This window comes from Solanum verrucosum, unplaced genomic scaffold (assembly GCF_900185275.1).
Source record: "Solanum verrucosum unplaced genomic scaffold, falcon-dt-bn FXZP01000049.1, whole genome shotgun sequence".
Taxonomy (NCBI): Eukaryota; Viridiplantae; Streptophyta; class Magnoliopsida; order Solanales; family Solanaceae; genus Solanum; species Solanum verrucosum.
In genome coordinates this window covers 5,690,308-5,707,850 of record NW_026020221.1, presented here as the reverse complement: position 1 = coordinate 5,707,850, position 17,543 = coordinate 5,690,308, and the positions used below count along the sequence as shown (strand labels likewise).

The following is a 17,543-nucleotide window of genomic DNA, read 5'->3' as shown; positions in this document are numbered from 1 at the left end:
TGTCTACTTTTTCAACTTTATACAAGTTTAAGTGTCTATTTATACACACACAAAATTGAAGAACATATATACAAATTGAAGCCAAATTAAAAGACGTATTTATGTATTATTTGCCTATTCTATATATATTGTTATTAGGGGAGCAAAGTGTTTGTCATGCCTATAATGGAATCTCTTTCTAATTATTAAAAACTTATATATATTTCATGGTGGGTACTAGGGGGGGATTTATGGCATAGACTAGAGGATCTTATACTTTGTTCTTTTCCTACTATTAAAATTCATAACTTAGTAAAATAATTTAAAACGTTATCTAATGAAGTACTGTGTAAAACACTTTTTAGCTTACTATACTTTTGTCATAATATATTTTCTATGTTATTTTGTCTACTTCGTGAATCTTCATTTTCACTAATAGTTTCTCATTCTTTCATTCGTTAACACGAGGTTTTTTCAAGAAAAAGAAAATAACCATCTAGTTAAAAAAACGTTTTAATTATATATATGTACAGCTATATATCTAGTGAGAATCATTTCGATTATATGTCACGATATTAATATAGATAGGAACAAGTGAATCATCGCTTTTTGTGTACAATTGTCAACTCAAAAGTTAAAAAGTTGATGCACTAGTTGGTTGCTAAGGTGTTGTGTCTAGTATTCTTGGGGTAATTTGATAGTGTAAACAGAATACATACTGACGGTTTAAATAGCTTAACAAGGGTGGATAGAGAGGGTTGATTATCGATTCACGTACTAAGTAGCTTGTATATATATATAAATAAATAAAAAAAAAATAAAAAAAAAAAATATATATATATATCACGAGCTATTAGTGATGAAGTTCGTAGCTAATCTAGTTTTTAGTGATATATACAAAATATTTTATACTAAACTTATTTATTATTATCGTATTAACTTAAATTATTCTAAAAACTCATAAACTCCAAAATCTAAATCAATGCCAGGCTTACACCCTTTTTGAAATACTTATAAATAGATGCTTACTCCCCCAATTGAGCTAAACCAAATATCAAAATAGTGAATCTTGATCTCTATCTCATCTCTCTATTATATCTTTCTTCATAATCTTGCACAAACTTCATTATTCTTTTTAGTTTTCTGAAATTTTATTTTAAAATGGTGAAGTTTGTGGAGTGTACCAATTGCCACACAACCTTACAACTCCCCAGTGGTGCTCAGTCGATACGCTGCGCAATCTGTTGCGCAACAGTATCGACTGACACAACTGAACTTCGAAAGACATCCCGGTTAACATCATACATGAATAACTACTTTCCTATGTTACACGGTCGCGCATCTCCCACGGCCGGACAGAAGATTCAACCTCCTCCGGCCTTTGGCCGGAAGAGGGCTTTGATTATTGGAATTACATATAAAAACACTAAAGATGAGCTCCAAGGATGCATCAATGATGCTAAATGTATGAAGTTCTTGCTTGTCAATCGATTCAAGTTCCCTCAAGAAGCTGTTATAATGCTCACTGGTAAAATATTCTCTCTTTTATTACTACTACTTTTTTGCCAAATATTCACTTTTACCGTCAGAGACGAAGCCAGAATTTTAACTTTATAGGTTCTGGATTATAGAATGATGACTTCAATTGTTAATAATTGAGTTTTAATCTTATTTGTTTGAGATATAATGTTTTGAATTTAATAGTCAAAAACCCATCTAAAGTATTCCTATTTTTTGAGTTTCATACCTGAACATCTGAGCTATCAGATGTGCAAGTTTTCTACCTAAACTGTATTATCACCAACTATTTATCAAAATACACCTCAACTATCGACAATTGAGTCGAGGGTCTTTCGGAAACAGTTTTTCTGTCTCCACAAAGTAGTGATAAGGATTGTGTATACTCGATCCTCCCCAAACCCCATTTATAAAATTTTATTGGGTATGTTGTTATTGTTGTACACCTCAACTATAGAATGTTCCCTTTTTCTACCTAAAATATACTAAGATATGAACTGTCAGTATATATAACTTAAATTTTATCCAAACTTAGTGGATTCTTTTGGTCTGAACTAAGCATCTGATGCATAGTGTGTTTAATGTGTGAAAACAGTGTAATCTACTTTAGAATTTCATTGAGTTGTCCCATTAACACATTATAAAATACTTTCCCCAAAAAAATAAAATTTAAAGATGCCCATAGGCTATAGCTTTCTTCAATCACACAACTTTAAAGAAAGAGAACCACTGTAGGATTTCACATCACTTTGTTCTTCTTCAATGCTTTATATGACTATAATAGCTTTCTCCATAAAAGGGAGTTGCCTCCAAAGGAAATGCTAATTCTCTATATGGGTATCTCTTTTAACGATCATTCATTATAACAACATTTCATTATAATTAGTTATTTTTTTGGAATCGATTGTTTGTGAAAGGTCATTTTATATGGTTCTTACAACAGCATTTCGCTGTAGTAACCAAACAATATCCATACAACAACGTTGTTTTAAAGAGATTTGATTGTATAACCTATGGAAATGAGATCAAGTAGGTAACTAACTATGTTGGACAAGCGACCGTTGGTATTTCATGAGCGTTAACCGACGTATAACTTCAACACTAAGAGCTATGTTAGAAAGATTTAAGTTATATACACCGACAGTGTAAAGAATATTTGTTTACCATTAGTATAATGAGCATAAATGGAGTGACATTATCGACACTAGGTGGTTTCTTCCCATCTGTCTAAGCCTTAGCTTGGTGGATAGAGTTACATGATATTTGTGTTGATGAGACGTAATAGACACCCCATGAATTAGTCAAGATGTGTGCAAGTTGGCCTAGATACCACAATCATCACAACAACAACAAAATAACTTATTTGTGATAAAACCAATTTTTTCATCTAGTTGTCCTAACTTCTAATCTTCCATTTTCTCACTTACAGAAGAAGAAAGAGATCCACACAGAATTCCAACTATACGTAACATAAGAAAAGCAATTTATTGGCTAATGCAAGGTGTTAAAGCTGGGGATTCTCTGGTGTTTCATTTCTCTGGTCATGGCTTACAACAAAGGAACTACACTTTAGATGAAGTTGATGGTTATGATGAAACACTTTGCCCCTTAGACTATAAAAAAAAAGGAATGATTGTTGATGATGAACTAAATGCAACACTAGTTAGGCCTCTTCCTCGTGGCGCTAAGCTTCACGCCATCATAGATGCTTGTCACAGTGGTACTATGCTAGATTTACCATATCTTTGTAGAATGGACAGGTCTGTGCATGATACTACTACTTTTTGTTCTACTTACTCCTGTCCAAACTATTAGTAGTCGTTTTACGTTTACTCTTAATGCAGAACTGGACGATATGTGTGGGAAGACCATCGTCCTCGATCAGGAACATGGAAAGGAACAAGTGGAGGAGAGGCTATATCTTTCAGTGGTTGTGATGATCATCAAAAGTCAGCAGATACAGATGTAAAATTCACTTTTTTATCTGAAGTTAATCAGCCTAAACAAAGCCAATTAAATGACTTACTTGTTGATGACAGAGTTTGGCCAAGGTCATGTCAACTGGTGCAATGTCCTTCTCTTTCATCCAAGCAATTGAGCACGGACAAGGAACTACTTATGGAAGTATTCTTAACGCCATCAGATCCTCCATCCGCAATTCTGATAGTGATTTAGGAAGCAAAATCGCCAGTTCTCTTCTCACAATGCTAACTACCGGCAGAAGCAGCTCTGGCTTTGGGATGAGACAGGTAACTATAACTTATGAATACATTTACTTATCGCTAGAAATAGATATTCCCAGGAACAATATACACAAAGAAGGGATCCTCAGCTCAACGAAAAACAGTTCATATTACACAAAATGATGTTTGAAGTATAAATATTTCATTGTTTACATTTTGGTTGCAGGTGCCCCAGTTGACTGCTAATGAGACATTTGATGTGTACACCAAAAAGTTCTCAATATAACATCTTAAGCAACTTTACACACCTCCTGGTTTCATATAGTTTGGGTGCACAGATACCGATTGAAGTTATCGGAGAGAGAAAAGTCTTGAGGCTACGCTCCTTCAAGCCTTTGAAAATAAAACCTTTGTTAGATTTCCAGTTCTTTAACCTCTGTATTGCTAAATGTACTTAACATCTTTCTTGCCTTCTTTTTTCTTTGTTCTGTTTCCTATTCAAAGAACAAATGTAACATTTCTTGCCATAAACTCCTAGAGAATGTGTGTTTCCATGAATGGAAAGTTGACACAAGAAATATATGTTTGAACGCGCTACACTACTCGTTTACTCAAAATATTGGACAACGTTATGTCTATTTCTTTAGCAGACAGCATGAAATAGACAGAAATTAAATGTACGTAAAGCTCTGTAACAGCAATTACAGAGACACGGAGTGAGAACTGGGAACCAACACAAAAAGTGCATCCCAAGATAGCAATTAGGGAGCATGAGACAACTGGATAATTCTTTTTGAACAATCTATTCTCATTACTGCAGTTTAGCTTACAGCTTATATAGCAGCAAATAAAACATGTAAGGAACCTTGTCCAAATCATTTATTCGAGTAATGCAGGACTTAAAACAGAAATCATCATCATTATCAGCTTATGCAAAAAGGGTGAAGAAGTTGATCAATCGGACACAAAGGAAAACAGAATTCACCAAGGACAAAGACTGTATTGCAGTTTGCTTAACCAGTGAGAGCAGCATTAAGGGCGCTGTGTACATCAACTCCAATCTGGGCTTCAGCTTTTTCTACATCGGTTGATGCAGTGTTTAGCTTCTGAGTGAAATCAGTGAGGCCCTTTTGAACCAAATTGGGGTCGATGCGATCAAGTGGTACAGCTTCAATAGCAATTATATCCGCAAAAGAATTTGCATGAACAAATGCAAATCCACCACTCACAAAGTACTTGTTCACATCGTTGCCCTCGTGAACTGATAAGATACCAGGCTTCAGCTCAGCAATTGTTGCTACATGCCCAGGTAAAACACCCATCTGTCCTGTCGTTGCGGGGATTATAACCATGTCAACCTGGATAATAATGCAAAAGAGAGGAGTGATCAAAGTTTGAATCAGATTTTCAGAGCCATTGATGCACATTCATCATAAGCATACTATTAAACCTCACACAAGTATTCCCACATAATTTGACAACTGTTGAAACATTGAGCTAGAAAATGTCTCTGGTTTATTAAATAGTCAGCATATAATACTAAACTTAATGAGACTACAGTAAGAAACTGAAACTTATCAACAATTTGTGGAGCACCTTCGGAAATTAACCCAAATTTTGATAACGACAAGTTTGTCAAAAGACAGCAAGACTCCGCGTAAATTTAAGACCAATTGAACTGCTATATTAAGGTTGTTGCATTATTCATTTTCAAAAAAAAAGTTGTTGCATTATTGCCTTGTAGCATAAACTGATCACTTAGACCAAGAAAAACCAAATTTAAATATACAAATTGAAGAGAAGTTGTTTTTCCCACAACAATGACTGCTAACTAATTCACTCCCAGAAAAGAAGATTTCACAAGGATTTCTGCATGAAATTACTACTCCCTCCGTCCCAAAATAAGTGTCACTTTAGCAATAATCATACTCATTAAGAAAAATAATAAATAGAAAGGTATAGTTCACTAAGTTAACCCTATTTAATGTTTCTTGAGAATTGAGCATGACTAATAAGTAGTTCTTTAGTACAAGAGTATACTTGGAAAAACATACTAATTTTTGTCTTAAGTTCCTAAGGTGACACTTATTTTGGGACAAATTTTTATTGCTAAAGTGACACTTATTTTGGGACGGACGGAGTATTTAGCAAGAATAGAGCCTGTTTGGACGGGCTTTTAGCTTTTGGCTTATTTGTCTTTTTGGCATAAAAACAAGTGCTTAACAGCACTTCTTTAAACCCACACACTTATAAAGTGCTTAAAAGCTATTTTGGCTTAAAAGCACCTAAAATAAGCCAATCCAAACAAGGCTCTAAGATGCAAAAAGGCTGCAGTTTAAAAAAAACCTTCATGAAGCTTAGATTTGACTCACTGTCACTGCCACAAAAACTTCCTGTAATCCAATTGATCCCTTAGGAAACAGTATAAAAACAATATCCAGAGTGGGTACTCATATTGTCCCACTTGGCCTGCTTAACATTTTAGAATGTCTCCCAAAATGTAAATTATAAATATGCCCCATCTCCTTAACTCAAACTAGTAAGAGTAGTTCTATTTGTTGTGTGGTCACCCATTTAAAAGCTTAAATTGTTAGAATGGTTGCACTTTGATTTATTTAATTACATCTTCAACACACTTTCGCATCCGGGCCTGATTCTTTTTCATGAGCCAAGCACATTGAAATTTTTTTATGACAATGACACTTGAACATAAAACCTCTAACTACTCTGATGTAATATTGAGGTGTGTGATCACCATCTAAAAGTTTAATATATTAAAGAGGGCACACTTTTTATTTTATTTGATATCTTCAACTGACTTGATAGTTTTTTTTTTTTTTGATAACTGAGAAATCCGTCTGTGACCCACCCTTTGGACCAATCACAACCTTCTAAACTAGGTGGATAATGGGCCCGCCCCTCTACCCTTCTCCACTTAAATACCAGGCTTCGCTTTGCATGGTGTGGGGCATGAACCTGCGACCTAAGCCACAAATCCTCCACCTTTTGCCACTTGAGCTAGGCCTTGGGGGCAACTAACTTGATAGTACTCCCTCCATTTCAATTTGGTTGTCTTTTGCTTGTCACCTTTCTTTTCCAACATCTTAAAACGTTCTTTTGCTTGTCACCTTTCTTTTCCAACATCTTAAAATGTCTGCACCAGTGTCAGGCATTGCCCAACAAGGGCATAAAAATATGGAAAAACGGTGTCATAGCTGGTATGTTACTTGACAGTGTAGAAACAAATGATTGAGTTTCTGGTTGTTCTTCACATAAGTAACATCACACAGCAGGAAATGTCTTCTTTGAAAGGTGATCCATGTTAAGCAAGCTTCCTTAGCAAAAATCCATGGAAACAAGCCACCTTACCTTGTAAGGCGTTTTTGTCTACCGTATTTGTCTCCGATAACATGATCCAATTTATTGATCCTTGCTTGTCAGCATCCTATAGCAAGAATTAACTGTACAGCAGCTTTCGTTGTGTATTATCCAATCTCCATAGTAACTTGTCTTCACTACTAGAGAAAACCTTGAGAAGAAACCAGTGAACTATAGAGTTCAGCTACTGGGTTCATCAGTCATTCAAATGCCTTCTATATGTTATGTTCTAAGCTCATCTGTTCTACCATCTTCCAAAAAAAACTTCAGTTAACCATACCTATCTGAAAAGATCTTGAAATTGTTACTTCAAAAGCTAATGCCCAATAAGATCTTCCTACCATCATCAACTTTGAAACTAATTTTCTCCAAAACTATGGGCTGCACAGATCTTTTTTTAATCAGTACGCAAGGATTTTATACTCTTTTAGATTGCCACCCCATGAGTAGTTCTAGCTTTCTTGGTACACCAGTAACCATCTATCTCATTGTAAGCACTTAAAATTTATTCGATTAGTTTTTAAGTCTGATTACATGGATTAAACTTACATCCAGTTTCATTTGGGTTGAACAATTTATTTGACTTATCAAATAAAAGAAGTCAATTTCATTAATTTCAAGTCCAAGATCTACTTCATTCGGACATCCAAACTCAAGCGACATATTCAAAAACATGACATCCAAGTCAAATCATAGGCCAATGAAACAATACCACATGCTCAAATGATGTGGCATGTCAAGTCAACGTAAAGACCAATCAAAGGCGGAAAAGTGTACAAATAACATGGTTCAACCAATAAAAATACAACACTATCACAGCTTTTGTGATAGATTTGATGACTCAAGCCAACCAATCAAATTGAAGAATTCATCACGAACTACCTTCTCGTGCAACTATAAATAGGAATCCTCTTAAAGCCAAAGAAATTTGAAAATACATCAAGCAAGCTAAAGGAAAGCTAGAGGAGCTCTAAAGAAAAGCATTTTCAAAATCTTCTTCTACATCTGCGATCTTAGTCAGCAATAAATCGAACAAAGTTCAAGTCAACACTTCAAGCAGGCGTTTTCAATTCTTTTGTTCATGAAAGTTAATCTAAAATCCTAGTTTGTGGTAGATCTCATCCCTTCCATAATAAGCCAAGAGCCCTTGAATCGATGTTTGTGAGAAGAATCAAAAGAGATGTCATTTGTAGATCCAGTGCTATCATAGAGATTGTAGCTCGTATCGTCTCTATATAATACTAAATATTGTAATTTGTAACCTTTTCTTATCTTGAATATTTTGAATTTGTGTTCAACAAAAAAATTTGGCATGCCCAGTCGGACAAATTTCTTTTTCCTTTTTCTCTTTTGATGCTTACATATGAGTGTTGAAAGAGTTTCCCATCCCAGCTCCAGCAAAATGGTACATGGCATGTTTCAACCTATCCAATCTTTAACGAAAGATGTAAATTGTATGTTCTGACATTTCAATTTATAACAAAAAAGTATGTGGAACATACTTTTCTTGCATTAGCGAATGAGTGTATGAAACGTCCTCTTCTCAAGACTCAAAGGAGGAGTACACGAGGCATCTGATCCTTCAAGATTTGGTGGAAAGTATGTGAGCATCACATTAATCAATATTTGGCAGAGAAATACGTCAAACATCCCACCCTTTAAGTGGAACAACCTTCACTTGCAACTTGACAATAAAGTGCATGCGCATTGAAGCACCTTTTTAACACGACTTGATGAAGGAAAACATGGAGTGCTCCATCCTTCAAACATTCACCAAGAAGTCGTGAAGTGTTCCATATTTCAAGCTTTGACGTGAGATGGGGGGCAGAAGTACATAGCATGTCCATTATTCAAGCTTTTAAGAGAGAAGTACACAAAGCACTCTCTTCTTGAAGCTCTACGGAGAAGTATATAAGTGTCTCCTCCTTACGACTTGGCAAGAGACACTTAGGGGTCGTTTGGTACAAGGGATAAGGGATAACAATGTTGGGATAAAATGCAGGATTTTTGTACCCTATATCTGGTTAGAGGTATTAATTAGTTCCAGAATTATTTATCCCACTATTTGTACTAAAATGATGGGATTAGTTATCTCATATAAATGGTGGGATAACTAATCTCAGGGGATATTCCCATCCATGGGATAACAATATAAAGAGGCAATATGAGTTATGATTCCTAGAATGTCACAAGATCTACAAATGACATTCTTTGATTCTTTTACTCAAGAATCTTAACAACAACTTTGTTGTTGGATTTGATCATGGATGAAAAGGCATGTTTTTATTTGGAATTTATGTGGCTTTCATTCAGCTTGCTTGATGTATTTTTGTTTTTTTTGGCCTTATGGAGACCCTATTTATAGTAGTAGGATAAAGGAATTTGTAACGAGTACAATCTTTTTTCTTCAATTTGATTGGTTCAAATGAGCCATCAAACCTATCACAAATGTTATGTGATAAGATTGTATTTGATTGGATGAACCATGTTATCTGAACACTTGGCAACCTTCGATTCATCTTTATGTTGACTTGTCATGCCACATCACTTCCACACATGACATTATTTTATTGGCATGTGACTTGATTGGAATGTCATGTCATTAGATACATAGGCATGAGCTTGGTCCTCCAAATGAAGTAGCCATTAAGCTTAAAACTAATAAATTGAACTTATTTAATTTGTAAAGCCCAAATTAAGTGTTCAATCCAAAGATGAAGTTAGACCTAATCCACATATTTGGACTTAAATAAATCAATGTAGACTTGTACCAATATTTCAAAAACTTGAGCATTGAGCCCATTTGAATGAACTAGTATCCCATTTAGCCAAGTAGACAAGATTCTGGGAGCCAGGAGTGCTTTATTTTTGGCCAACTAAATGGACAGACACTTAAACTTGGTACATTTTTTGGCCAAATAGATGGACAGACCCTCAAATTTGGCCCCAACTGCCAGTTTGATACTTGAACTTACCCAGTGATAAACTAGACAATTCAACTTGACATGGGTATGTCTCGTGGACACCTAGTGCTAACATGGCAGGATGTTAGTAATTCACCCAAATTAAGTGTGTGAACTTTTTAAGTTTGTGCTTTAATTCTTCTTTTTTTGTTCTTGTACATTTCGCTAACAGGCCTCTTTTTTTATAATTGAATCCCCATAGCCACTTCATTACTAAACCCTTAGATCTTTGATACCCAATCCTCAATTTTTTTTATTCTTGACAAGGGTATTCCATTTGACCAAGCTAAAGGACTTCCCTTTATTATTACCTTGCCGTAAGAAATCTCTTCTCACTTTACTAATTATCTTTCCCTTTATTATTACCTTGCCATAAGAAATCTCTTCTCACTTTATTAATTATCTTTCTCAATCTTGGCTGGCAAAGGAAACAAGGAGATCACACAAGTTAGTAAAGAATCCAACACACTGTTATTAATTACTAATACTTCACCAAAGGATATGTATGATTTCTTCAGGCTTTCAAGCTGCTTTTCATATATTTCCAACCCTCTTTGCTATATCCCTTCAACTTTGTGTCTTGAACCTAAAGGAAACCCAAATGCATAGTGGGCAAAGTATCAGACAACCAAGAATTCCAACCAAGCTAGCATTGTTTGGCACCTTATTGACTGATAACAGGTTTTTCTTCCATTTAATATAAAGATCATAGTTTGCTTCAAAAACACTAGAATCAATTTCAAATGACTTACTTGATCTTCTACATCATCACAACAGACGAGGGCATCATCCACATACTATAGGTGAGAGACTTTTATATTACATTAGTTGTTTGTTAAACTTAATCCCCGTAACCATCCATTTATGTCATTCACTCTCAACATTCTGCTGAAACCTTCCATCAGTAAAATGAATATGGAGAGGAAATTGGGATCTCCTTGTTTCAAGTCACTTCAAACAAAAAAGATTGCTTCAAGAATTCCATTTATGATTATAGAGCACTTAACAATGCTCACATAAAAATTCACCCGAATTATCTATATTCTATTGAAACCCATTTCCTTAAGCATATAGGCAATAACACTCCACTTAACATGAGCATAGCCTTCTCAATTTCTAACTTATAAGGACTCCCGGTGCATTCCCTAATTGTCTTGTGTCTAGGCACTCATTGGCTATTACCTATTAGTGCAACATCCATGTTTGGCCTTCCCCTTATAAATCCATATGTCATTATCAACCAGCTTGTACACCAGTATAAACCACCTTTTTGAGACTCTCGGTTGATATCTTTGAGATAATCTTGTAGAGGCTCCCAATCAAACTTACAGGCCAGAAATCCCTAAAAAACTCCACAGCTTCAATCTTCTTGGGAGTTGAGGACCTTAAGGCTATGAAGATGGCATTGAACCTCTTTCCAACCCTCTCTTGCCTCAACAGAAACTATGGAGTTGGGATCCATGTACATTTAAGCATGCAAAATAACATTTTTTCTGCATAACTTCATGAACTACAAATCAGTTGAATCTAGATGGAGTATAGTACACCCTTTCTTCTATTTTATACTACAATATCACCATTTGGAAAGTCAAACAGTTTTCTTATCACTACAATCTTCTCAAACATTTTCTACATATTTGTAATCATAAAAAAAATTCCAATCTATAATTCAAATCGAGAATTAGATTCTTTACCGTCATTCCTTATGGATTCGTACAGCTCCGACACTGCAAACACCTATCACATATCATAAATGAAGGAATTCAAAAGGAAGAGTTGACTATCCATATTACCTCTTTACCAGAGAGTTCAGAAGTGTAAGGAAGGACAAAGTTGACAGTAAGCTTAGACGGAATCGACGATGGAGTAGCCGGTCTAGGAGCCATAAACGCAGATGGAGTTTTCGGTGGGTCCACATTGGGAACAACTTTCTTCCAAGCTTCCGTGAAGTTGGAATCTGCAACGTACCCCGCCTGCAGGTCGGTTGCAAATGGACGGCGCCACGTCATCGTGGTGGCTCTGGCTAGGAATCGAGAACCGTGTCGAAACATTGTTCGGTGAGATTACGCGACGGAGATCGACGGCGATTGCAGAAAGTGATCGGAGTTTAGCAAAAAGAACGAGGGTTTGATGGAAACGACTGACCTTTTGGATCTATACTAGGCCCAAATGCAAGGAAATTTATAAAGATAGTTAAATTAAATATCAAATTATTTGTTATTTTAAAATAAAATTAATTTTTTTTATCATTTTATCATTCGAATTAATTACCAATAAAAATTACAAATATCTCACTAAAAAAACTATATTATAAGACATAATAAGAATAAAATAATCAAAAGATCCTCCTAATTTATATTTTCGTAAAGGATGTATAAAATGCAAATACGATAAATAATTTAAGACATAGCAAAAATTGATATTAGTTCGTTCTTTTTATTTGACTATTTTAGTTGGTATATGTTTATGATGTTAATTTTGACTTATGTTAATAAGTAAATTAGTGAAAAGAAAATTTTCATGAAGATTTATTTTAATAAAAAGTAGATTATGTCAAAATTTTAAAGTTGAATTGTATGATGAATTCAACTTAAAATTATAAAAGTGGTAGCATAAAAATAGAACCAAGTCAAACATCATTTACATTCCAAAATGAAAACTATGTTATTATATATATAAAATAAAAATAAAAGAATAATGTCCTTAATTTTATATATGACAATTTTTTACTATTTGTTAAGCTTGACAATCATAGTATATAATCAAGTTTCCATTTCTTGTTCGATACAAAACTTCCTCGCGCATATAAGATATTCATTGCATATTTATATTTACAAGTTCTTGGACGGTCGCTAAAGCACAATTGAATGTAGATATCATGAACGTAAGGTGCACGATACCAGACAGAAAAACTAGATAAAAGTGGGCACTGCAATAACTTGAACAAAAATATTTGGAAAGGGTAAAACCTGTCTCAACAAAAGAAATAGGAATTCATTGGGTGCATACAACTAATATCGCTGACTACAACTGCTACAATATTACCAAAAATGAAGAACTTATGACAAGGAAACCAGAAGGGAAATTGAGTTAGTTGGTAACGAGGCTCATCCCGATGGGTTTGCTTATGCCCATGAAGGTCTGCTCTCTCTTGCAATATCGTTCTTGATCCACTTCTGGATCCTTTTCACAACAAAGAAATACTGCCAGAGAAAAAAGTCGGGGGAGGGGGGAATGTTAGCTGTGGTCAATACAAGAATCGCGTGTTTACTAGTGCAACGGAGACAACTTTAGGCGGAAAGCTCACCTGGAATGCTGCGATAAGAGGAATCAGCAGTTTGCCCTTGTTGTTAGGATTTGGTCCTTCGATCAATTTTTGATCAACCAAGATACCCTTGCTTTCACTTACGACAACTTCAGTAATAGTTTGGAGTAAATTGGGTATCCAAGCAGTTCCATTCGGTAGAATCTGTTGAACCATGCATACCACGTTACAACAAAACAATGTACCCAGTGTAATCACGCAAGTGGGTCTGAGGAGGGTAGAATATACGCAGACCTTACCCCTACCTTTGTGGGGTAGAGAGGTTGTCTCCGATAGACCCTCGGATGCATACCATGTTAACAAACATCATATATTAGAAAAACTTAAGAAGCCAATGCCACACATATCTAACCTTTTCGTCAAGTTCATTCTTGTTACATCTCCCACTGTTCTCAACGCAAACAATAGGAACTGAAGAAGCCTAAAAACCAATGACAGTAAGATAAGTAAAAAGGAACAGCTATGAAGGATACTTCTATAATAAGCACCATTAAAACAAAACAAAAAGAAATATATAATCACTGTTCCAAGTAGGGTGCTAAGCAAGATGGCATGTTTGCCAGCTGACTGCTCTACTACATCCTCTTGCTCACTCATACAGACAGAAAAAAAGAAGGTGAACGACAGCTTTTCATCACTATCACGGTTCGTTGGTGGCTTCTAAAACTGAAGTTCAAGTTATCTAAAACAATACATATGATCCACCACCACTCACGGACGCGCGCACACACACACGGGGTGTGCAAAGGTGGAGACATGATGAGTTCAGAAGATATCATGTAGCAAAATTGAAAGAAACACGAACAAAAAGATGAGATAAGATCTGGATAATCTGCATAGCTGCTTAACTGGCACCATTAATTGATAAGTGAACATTTTAAATAGACAACTCCTCTCTCGATCTTATTCGTGTTCAATTGAGTTACATCAGCTCAATTGGCTCCGAAAGGAAGTAAGTGGAGTGAAATGGAGTGAGATCATCCTAGTATGAATGTTAGGAACAGGCATCTTTGAGTGAAGGGAACTCAAGAGAGGCTCCAGTATCTATGTACCATTCCTTTAACCTGACTAGATAAACTCCAGCTGTTCTTTTATAAACGGAATTCAATTTGGCACAAAAATGAAAGGTAGATACCAAATGCAAATTGTGTTGTGCCAAAGAAAATTTGACCCAGGAAAGTGGAACAAGATTGTAAGAACCCTGAAAATCTGCTTCAAGAAAAGAAGAAAGTAGTGATCCTGACACACCTTAACCTCTTGTTTCCTAATTCGAGCTCCCAGGCGGACAATTTTCAAAAGCGCCTCTGATCTTCTTGAAGTGAACTCGTCATAACTCAATCCATCAGGAGGGGAGACCTGAGCATGTGTGAGGACCACAAGTCCTCTATGCCATATTTCCTTGCCAAAACTATCTGTTATGGCCTTCACAATCTGCCTATCCAAATTGTCCACTCTATATGTATCAAGACGATCCACATAGAGCAAAACATCAATTGTCTTGTTCAGGAGGAACCTGGTTGGATCCAGTTACCGAAAGAATTCATTAGTGAGACAGGTGTGTTGAAAGTCAGACAAAGGACTAGGCATCCCTACCAGACAACTGGAGCAAGAGAAGTTATGAAAGTAAATACTTACCTCTTTATGAGATCAAGAGCCTGGTCATTGACATATCCTCCTTCAACCAGCCCGGGGGTGTCGATAATGTTCAATGTAAATTCTGCCCATGAACGTGACACCATCACTGGTCTTGGAGTTTCTGACTGAAAAACAAGAAACCTTATTTCAATGCCCTAAACCTCAAGAAAGCATCTAAGGTTTCACTTTCAACTAAATTCTGTAGCAGTATGTACCTGAAACGCACTGACAGCAACTGCTCTTTCCCCTAAAATTGAGTTAACAGTTGAAGATTTTCCGACACCACCTTTCCCCATTACTAGGATTGTCAATGTACTTACACTCTACAACAATTGAATATAAAGTAATCGGAAAACATTAAATTTCAATTGCAGAAGGATAAGCCACACATCAGCCAAATAATTGTGCATAAGTCTCATCTAGACTAGACATTAAAAAACATAACTGTTCACTCCAGAAAAGACAGATAGAAATTAGCATATCTGGTAACGAGAGAGACTCTAACCTCCTGCTTCAATTTCCGTATCAATTCAATTAACTTCGATTGAGTGGCTGAAGGAAACTGCTGAAATCCAACCCATTCTCTTATCACCTGAGATGCCATTGATAGCTAGCATGCAAAACAATTCTAGGTTAGAACTAAAATGTGATGAAATTAGAGAAGGTACAGTAAGTAGACATGTAGATTGAGCAAAGGAATATCTAAATTAGGGGAATAACTCCAATCAACTTCGCCACAATTCCAAACTATCGGGGTCCTCATATGGATCCTCTACTTTTAGGCCACTCTATTTAGACATACATAATTTGCCTAGTCGATTGAACAAAGAAATATCTAAAAAATTTATATAACCATGACGTTTGGGCCAGCTTGCACGCACCTCAATAAACTCCACGAAATACATGTTACCTCCCACCGGCACATATAAAGGGAACATCTAAAGTTAGGGAACTAACTCCAATCAAAAACCAAAAACTAATCTACTATGCTCAATCCCAAATTTGTTGGGGTTCTAATATGATCCTCTACTTTCTGTCTCTCTATTTAAACAAACACATATTGATATCATTCCAATACTAAATAATTTGCTTATTACCACAAATTATTGTTCTCTAAAACTCACATTTAACCTTGTTGACATGCAAATCACTAACTAATCTAAACCTTCGTCCCAATTAGTTAGTATAACCTATTTGGACCAGTCAAGCATACAACAAGAATAACTACACTTTAGCCCCAAAAAAGTTAAGTCGGCTATATGAATCTCACTTTTTTCATTTAAATTCATTTTATATCATCGTCGTAGGGTTCATTTTATATCATCATATCATAGAAAGTGACTTTATGAGAATATAATGATTAGTTTAGTGACCATCTAAGAAATCAGCTCCATCATCATACTAAATAAAATAAAAATAAACAACAAGTAACAAGAATTTTATTTATTTTTATCAATAATCATGGTATCCGAGCCAGCTTGCGCCAACTCCATCATCATACTAAATAAACAAAAATAACAAGATTTTATTATTCTTTATAACCGTAGTGTCCAAGCCAGCTTGCGGGCACCTTGACTAATTACACTTGATTACTTGTCACCTCCCACCAGCAACACCAACCAGATAACTCTGTCTACCAAGGAGTTACCAACCGTCTCCCACCAGCAACAAATATGAGATAATTCTATCTACCTAGGAGATACCTATTGTCTCCCACCAACAAGAGATGTCAAATAATTCTATCTACCTAGGAGATACCTAGTCTCCCACCAGCAACACACTAGCAACAGATATCAGATAACTCTATCTACTTGGGATACCTACCGTCTCCCACTAGCAATAGATATCAAATAACTATGTCTACATGGGAGACCTCCCACCAACAATAGATATTAGATAACTATGTGTACCTAGGGATACCTACCACCTCATTCCACCTCTATCCACTAATTTTAGGACATATAGGACAAAATCACATGATATGTTCGTCTCCGCTGAAATTTGAACCTGCCACCTCATAGTTCTTAACCCACTTCATTAATCCGTGGGTGCACAAATAACGAGAATTAGTTCTAGATAAACCTAAAATGTTGGTCATATGGAATGCCATTAAAACAAGTAAAGCTGCAAGAAAATGAAGAATAAAGCAAAATTACAGCACTCGTTTAAGCAAACTCACCCTAAATCACAAATAGTACTTACTATATTTAAGGATTACAAAATGAAAATTTAGAAAAACGAAAGTTATAGAGAAACTCACCAATAAGATCGGTAAATAGCTTGTATTTGTTTGGGAGTCTGTATTCTCACTTCTCAGTGTAGTAGTTATGAAGGAAGGGTTTATGGAAAGAGAACGGCCTTATCGTTTTCATGTGTTAGCCCCCACCCTACCCCAGCCTCCCTCAGAAAAATGATATAATTATAACTTAAATTTTAAAATTCTCTAGGCTCCGCTTGGAATTTTAGAGAGAAAAGAATCGTTAAAATTTAAATATAATCAAATAATATCACATGAATTGAAGTATAAAAAGCACCTTATATTGAGACAAGTTACAACACTCC

The 17,543-nt window shown here is 35.6% G+C and overlaps 3 protein-coding genes across 3 annotated transcripts; 1 reads left to right on the top strand and 2 right to left on the bottom strand.

Moving 5' to 3' along the window:
* Nucleotides 1-1,038: 1,038 nt before the first annotated feature.
* On the top strand, nt 1,039-4,003 carry LOC125831283 (metacaspase-1-like). Its single transcript, XM_049510478.1, has 5 exons — nt 1,039-1,507; nt 2,927-3,257; nt 3,342-3,462; nt 3,537-3,746; nt 3,907-4,003. The coding sequence occupies exons 1-5, from the start codon at nt 1,141-1,143 to the stop codon at nt 3,964-3,966; spliced, it is 1,089 nt and encodes a 362-aa protein (XP_049366435.1). The 5' UTR covers nt 1,039-1,140; the 3' UTR covers nt 3,967-4,003.
* A 420-nt stretch (nt 4,004-4,423) lies between these two features.
* Nucleotides 4,424-12,347, bottom strand: LOC125831297 (ATP synthase subunit delta', mitochondrial). The gene is made up of 2 exons (XM_049510494.1): nt 11,815-12,347; nt 4,424-5,038 (listed from the first exon to the last, which is right to left on the bottom strand). Exons 1-2 carry the CDS (start codon nt 12,070-12,072, stop codon nt 4,694-4,696), a joined length of 603 nt encoding a protein of 200 aa, XP_049366451.1. The 5' UTR covers nt 12,073-12,347; the 3' UTR covers nt 4,424-4,693.
* Nucleotides 12,348-13,092: 745 nt separating this feature from the next.
* LOC125831288 (translocase of chloroplast 34, chloroplastic-like) lies at nt 13,093-17,339 on the bottom strand. Its single transcript, XM_049510484.1, has 8 exons — nt 17,242-17,339; nt 15,487-15,591; nt 15,197-15,304; nt 14,982-15,106; nt 14,595-14,859; nt 13,699-13,767; nt 13,329-13,490; nt 13,093-13,224 (listed from the first exon to the last, which is right to left on the bottom strand). Exons 2-8 carry the CDS (start codon nt 15,583-15,585, stop codon nt 13,147-13,149), a joined length of 906 nt encoding a protein of 301 aa, XP_049366441.1. The 5' UTR covers nt 15,586-15,591; nt 17,242-17,339; the 3' UTR covers nt 13,093-13,146.
* Between the last annotated feature and the right edge of the window lie 204 nt (nt 17,340-17,543).

Bases quoted from the DNA above. Each gene is read 5' to 3' on its own strand.
- LOC125831297 (XM_049510494.1), bottom strand. From the start codon at position 12,072: ATGTTTCGACACGGTTCTCGATTCCTAGCCAGAGCCACCACGATGACG. The intron at 5,039-11,814 runs GTAATATGGATA...ATTATTATCCAG, and splicing joins CTGAACTCTCTGGTAAAGAG to GTTGACATGGTTATAATCCC.
- LOC125831288 (XM_049510484.1), bottom strand. From the start codon at position 15,585: ATGGCATCTCAGGTGATAAGAGAATGGGTTGGATTTCAGCAGTTTCCT. The intron at 14,860-14,981 runs GTAAGTATTTAC...GGATCCAACCAG, and splicing joins GCTCTTGATCTCATAAAGAG to GTTCCTCCTGAACAAGACAA. The intron at 13,225-13,328 runs GTGAGCTTTCCG...TTTCTCTGGCAG, and splicing joins CTCTTATCGCAGCATTCCAG to TATTTCTTTGTTGTGAAAAG.
- LOC125831283 (XM_049510478.1), top strand. From the start codon at position 1,141: ATGGTGAAGTTTGTGGAGTGTACCAATTGCCACACAACCTTACAACTC. The intron at 1,508-2,926 runs GTAAAATATTCT...TCTCACTTACAG, and splicing joins AGCTGTTATAATGCTCACTG to AAGAAGAAAGAGATCCACAC. The intron at 3,258-3,341 runs GTCTGTGCATGA...CTCTTAATGCAG, and splicing joins TATCTTTGTAGAATGGACAG to AACTGGACGATATGTGTGGG.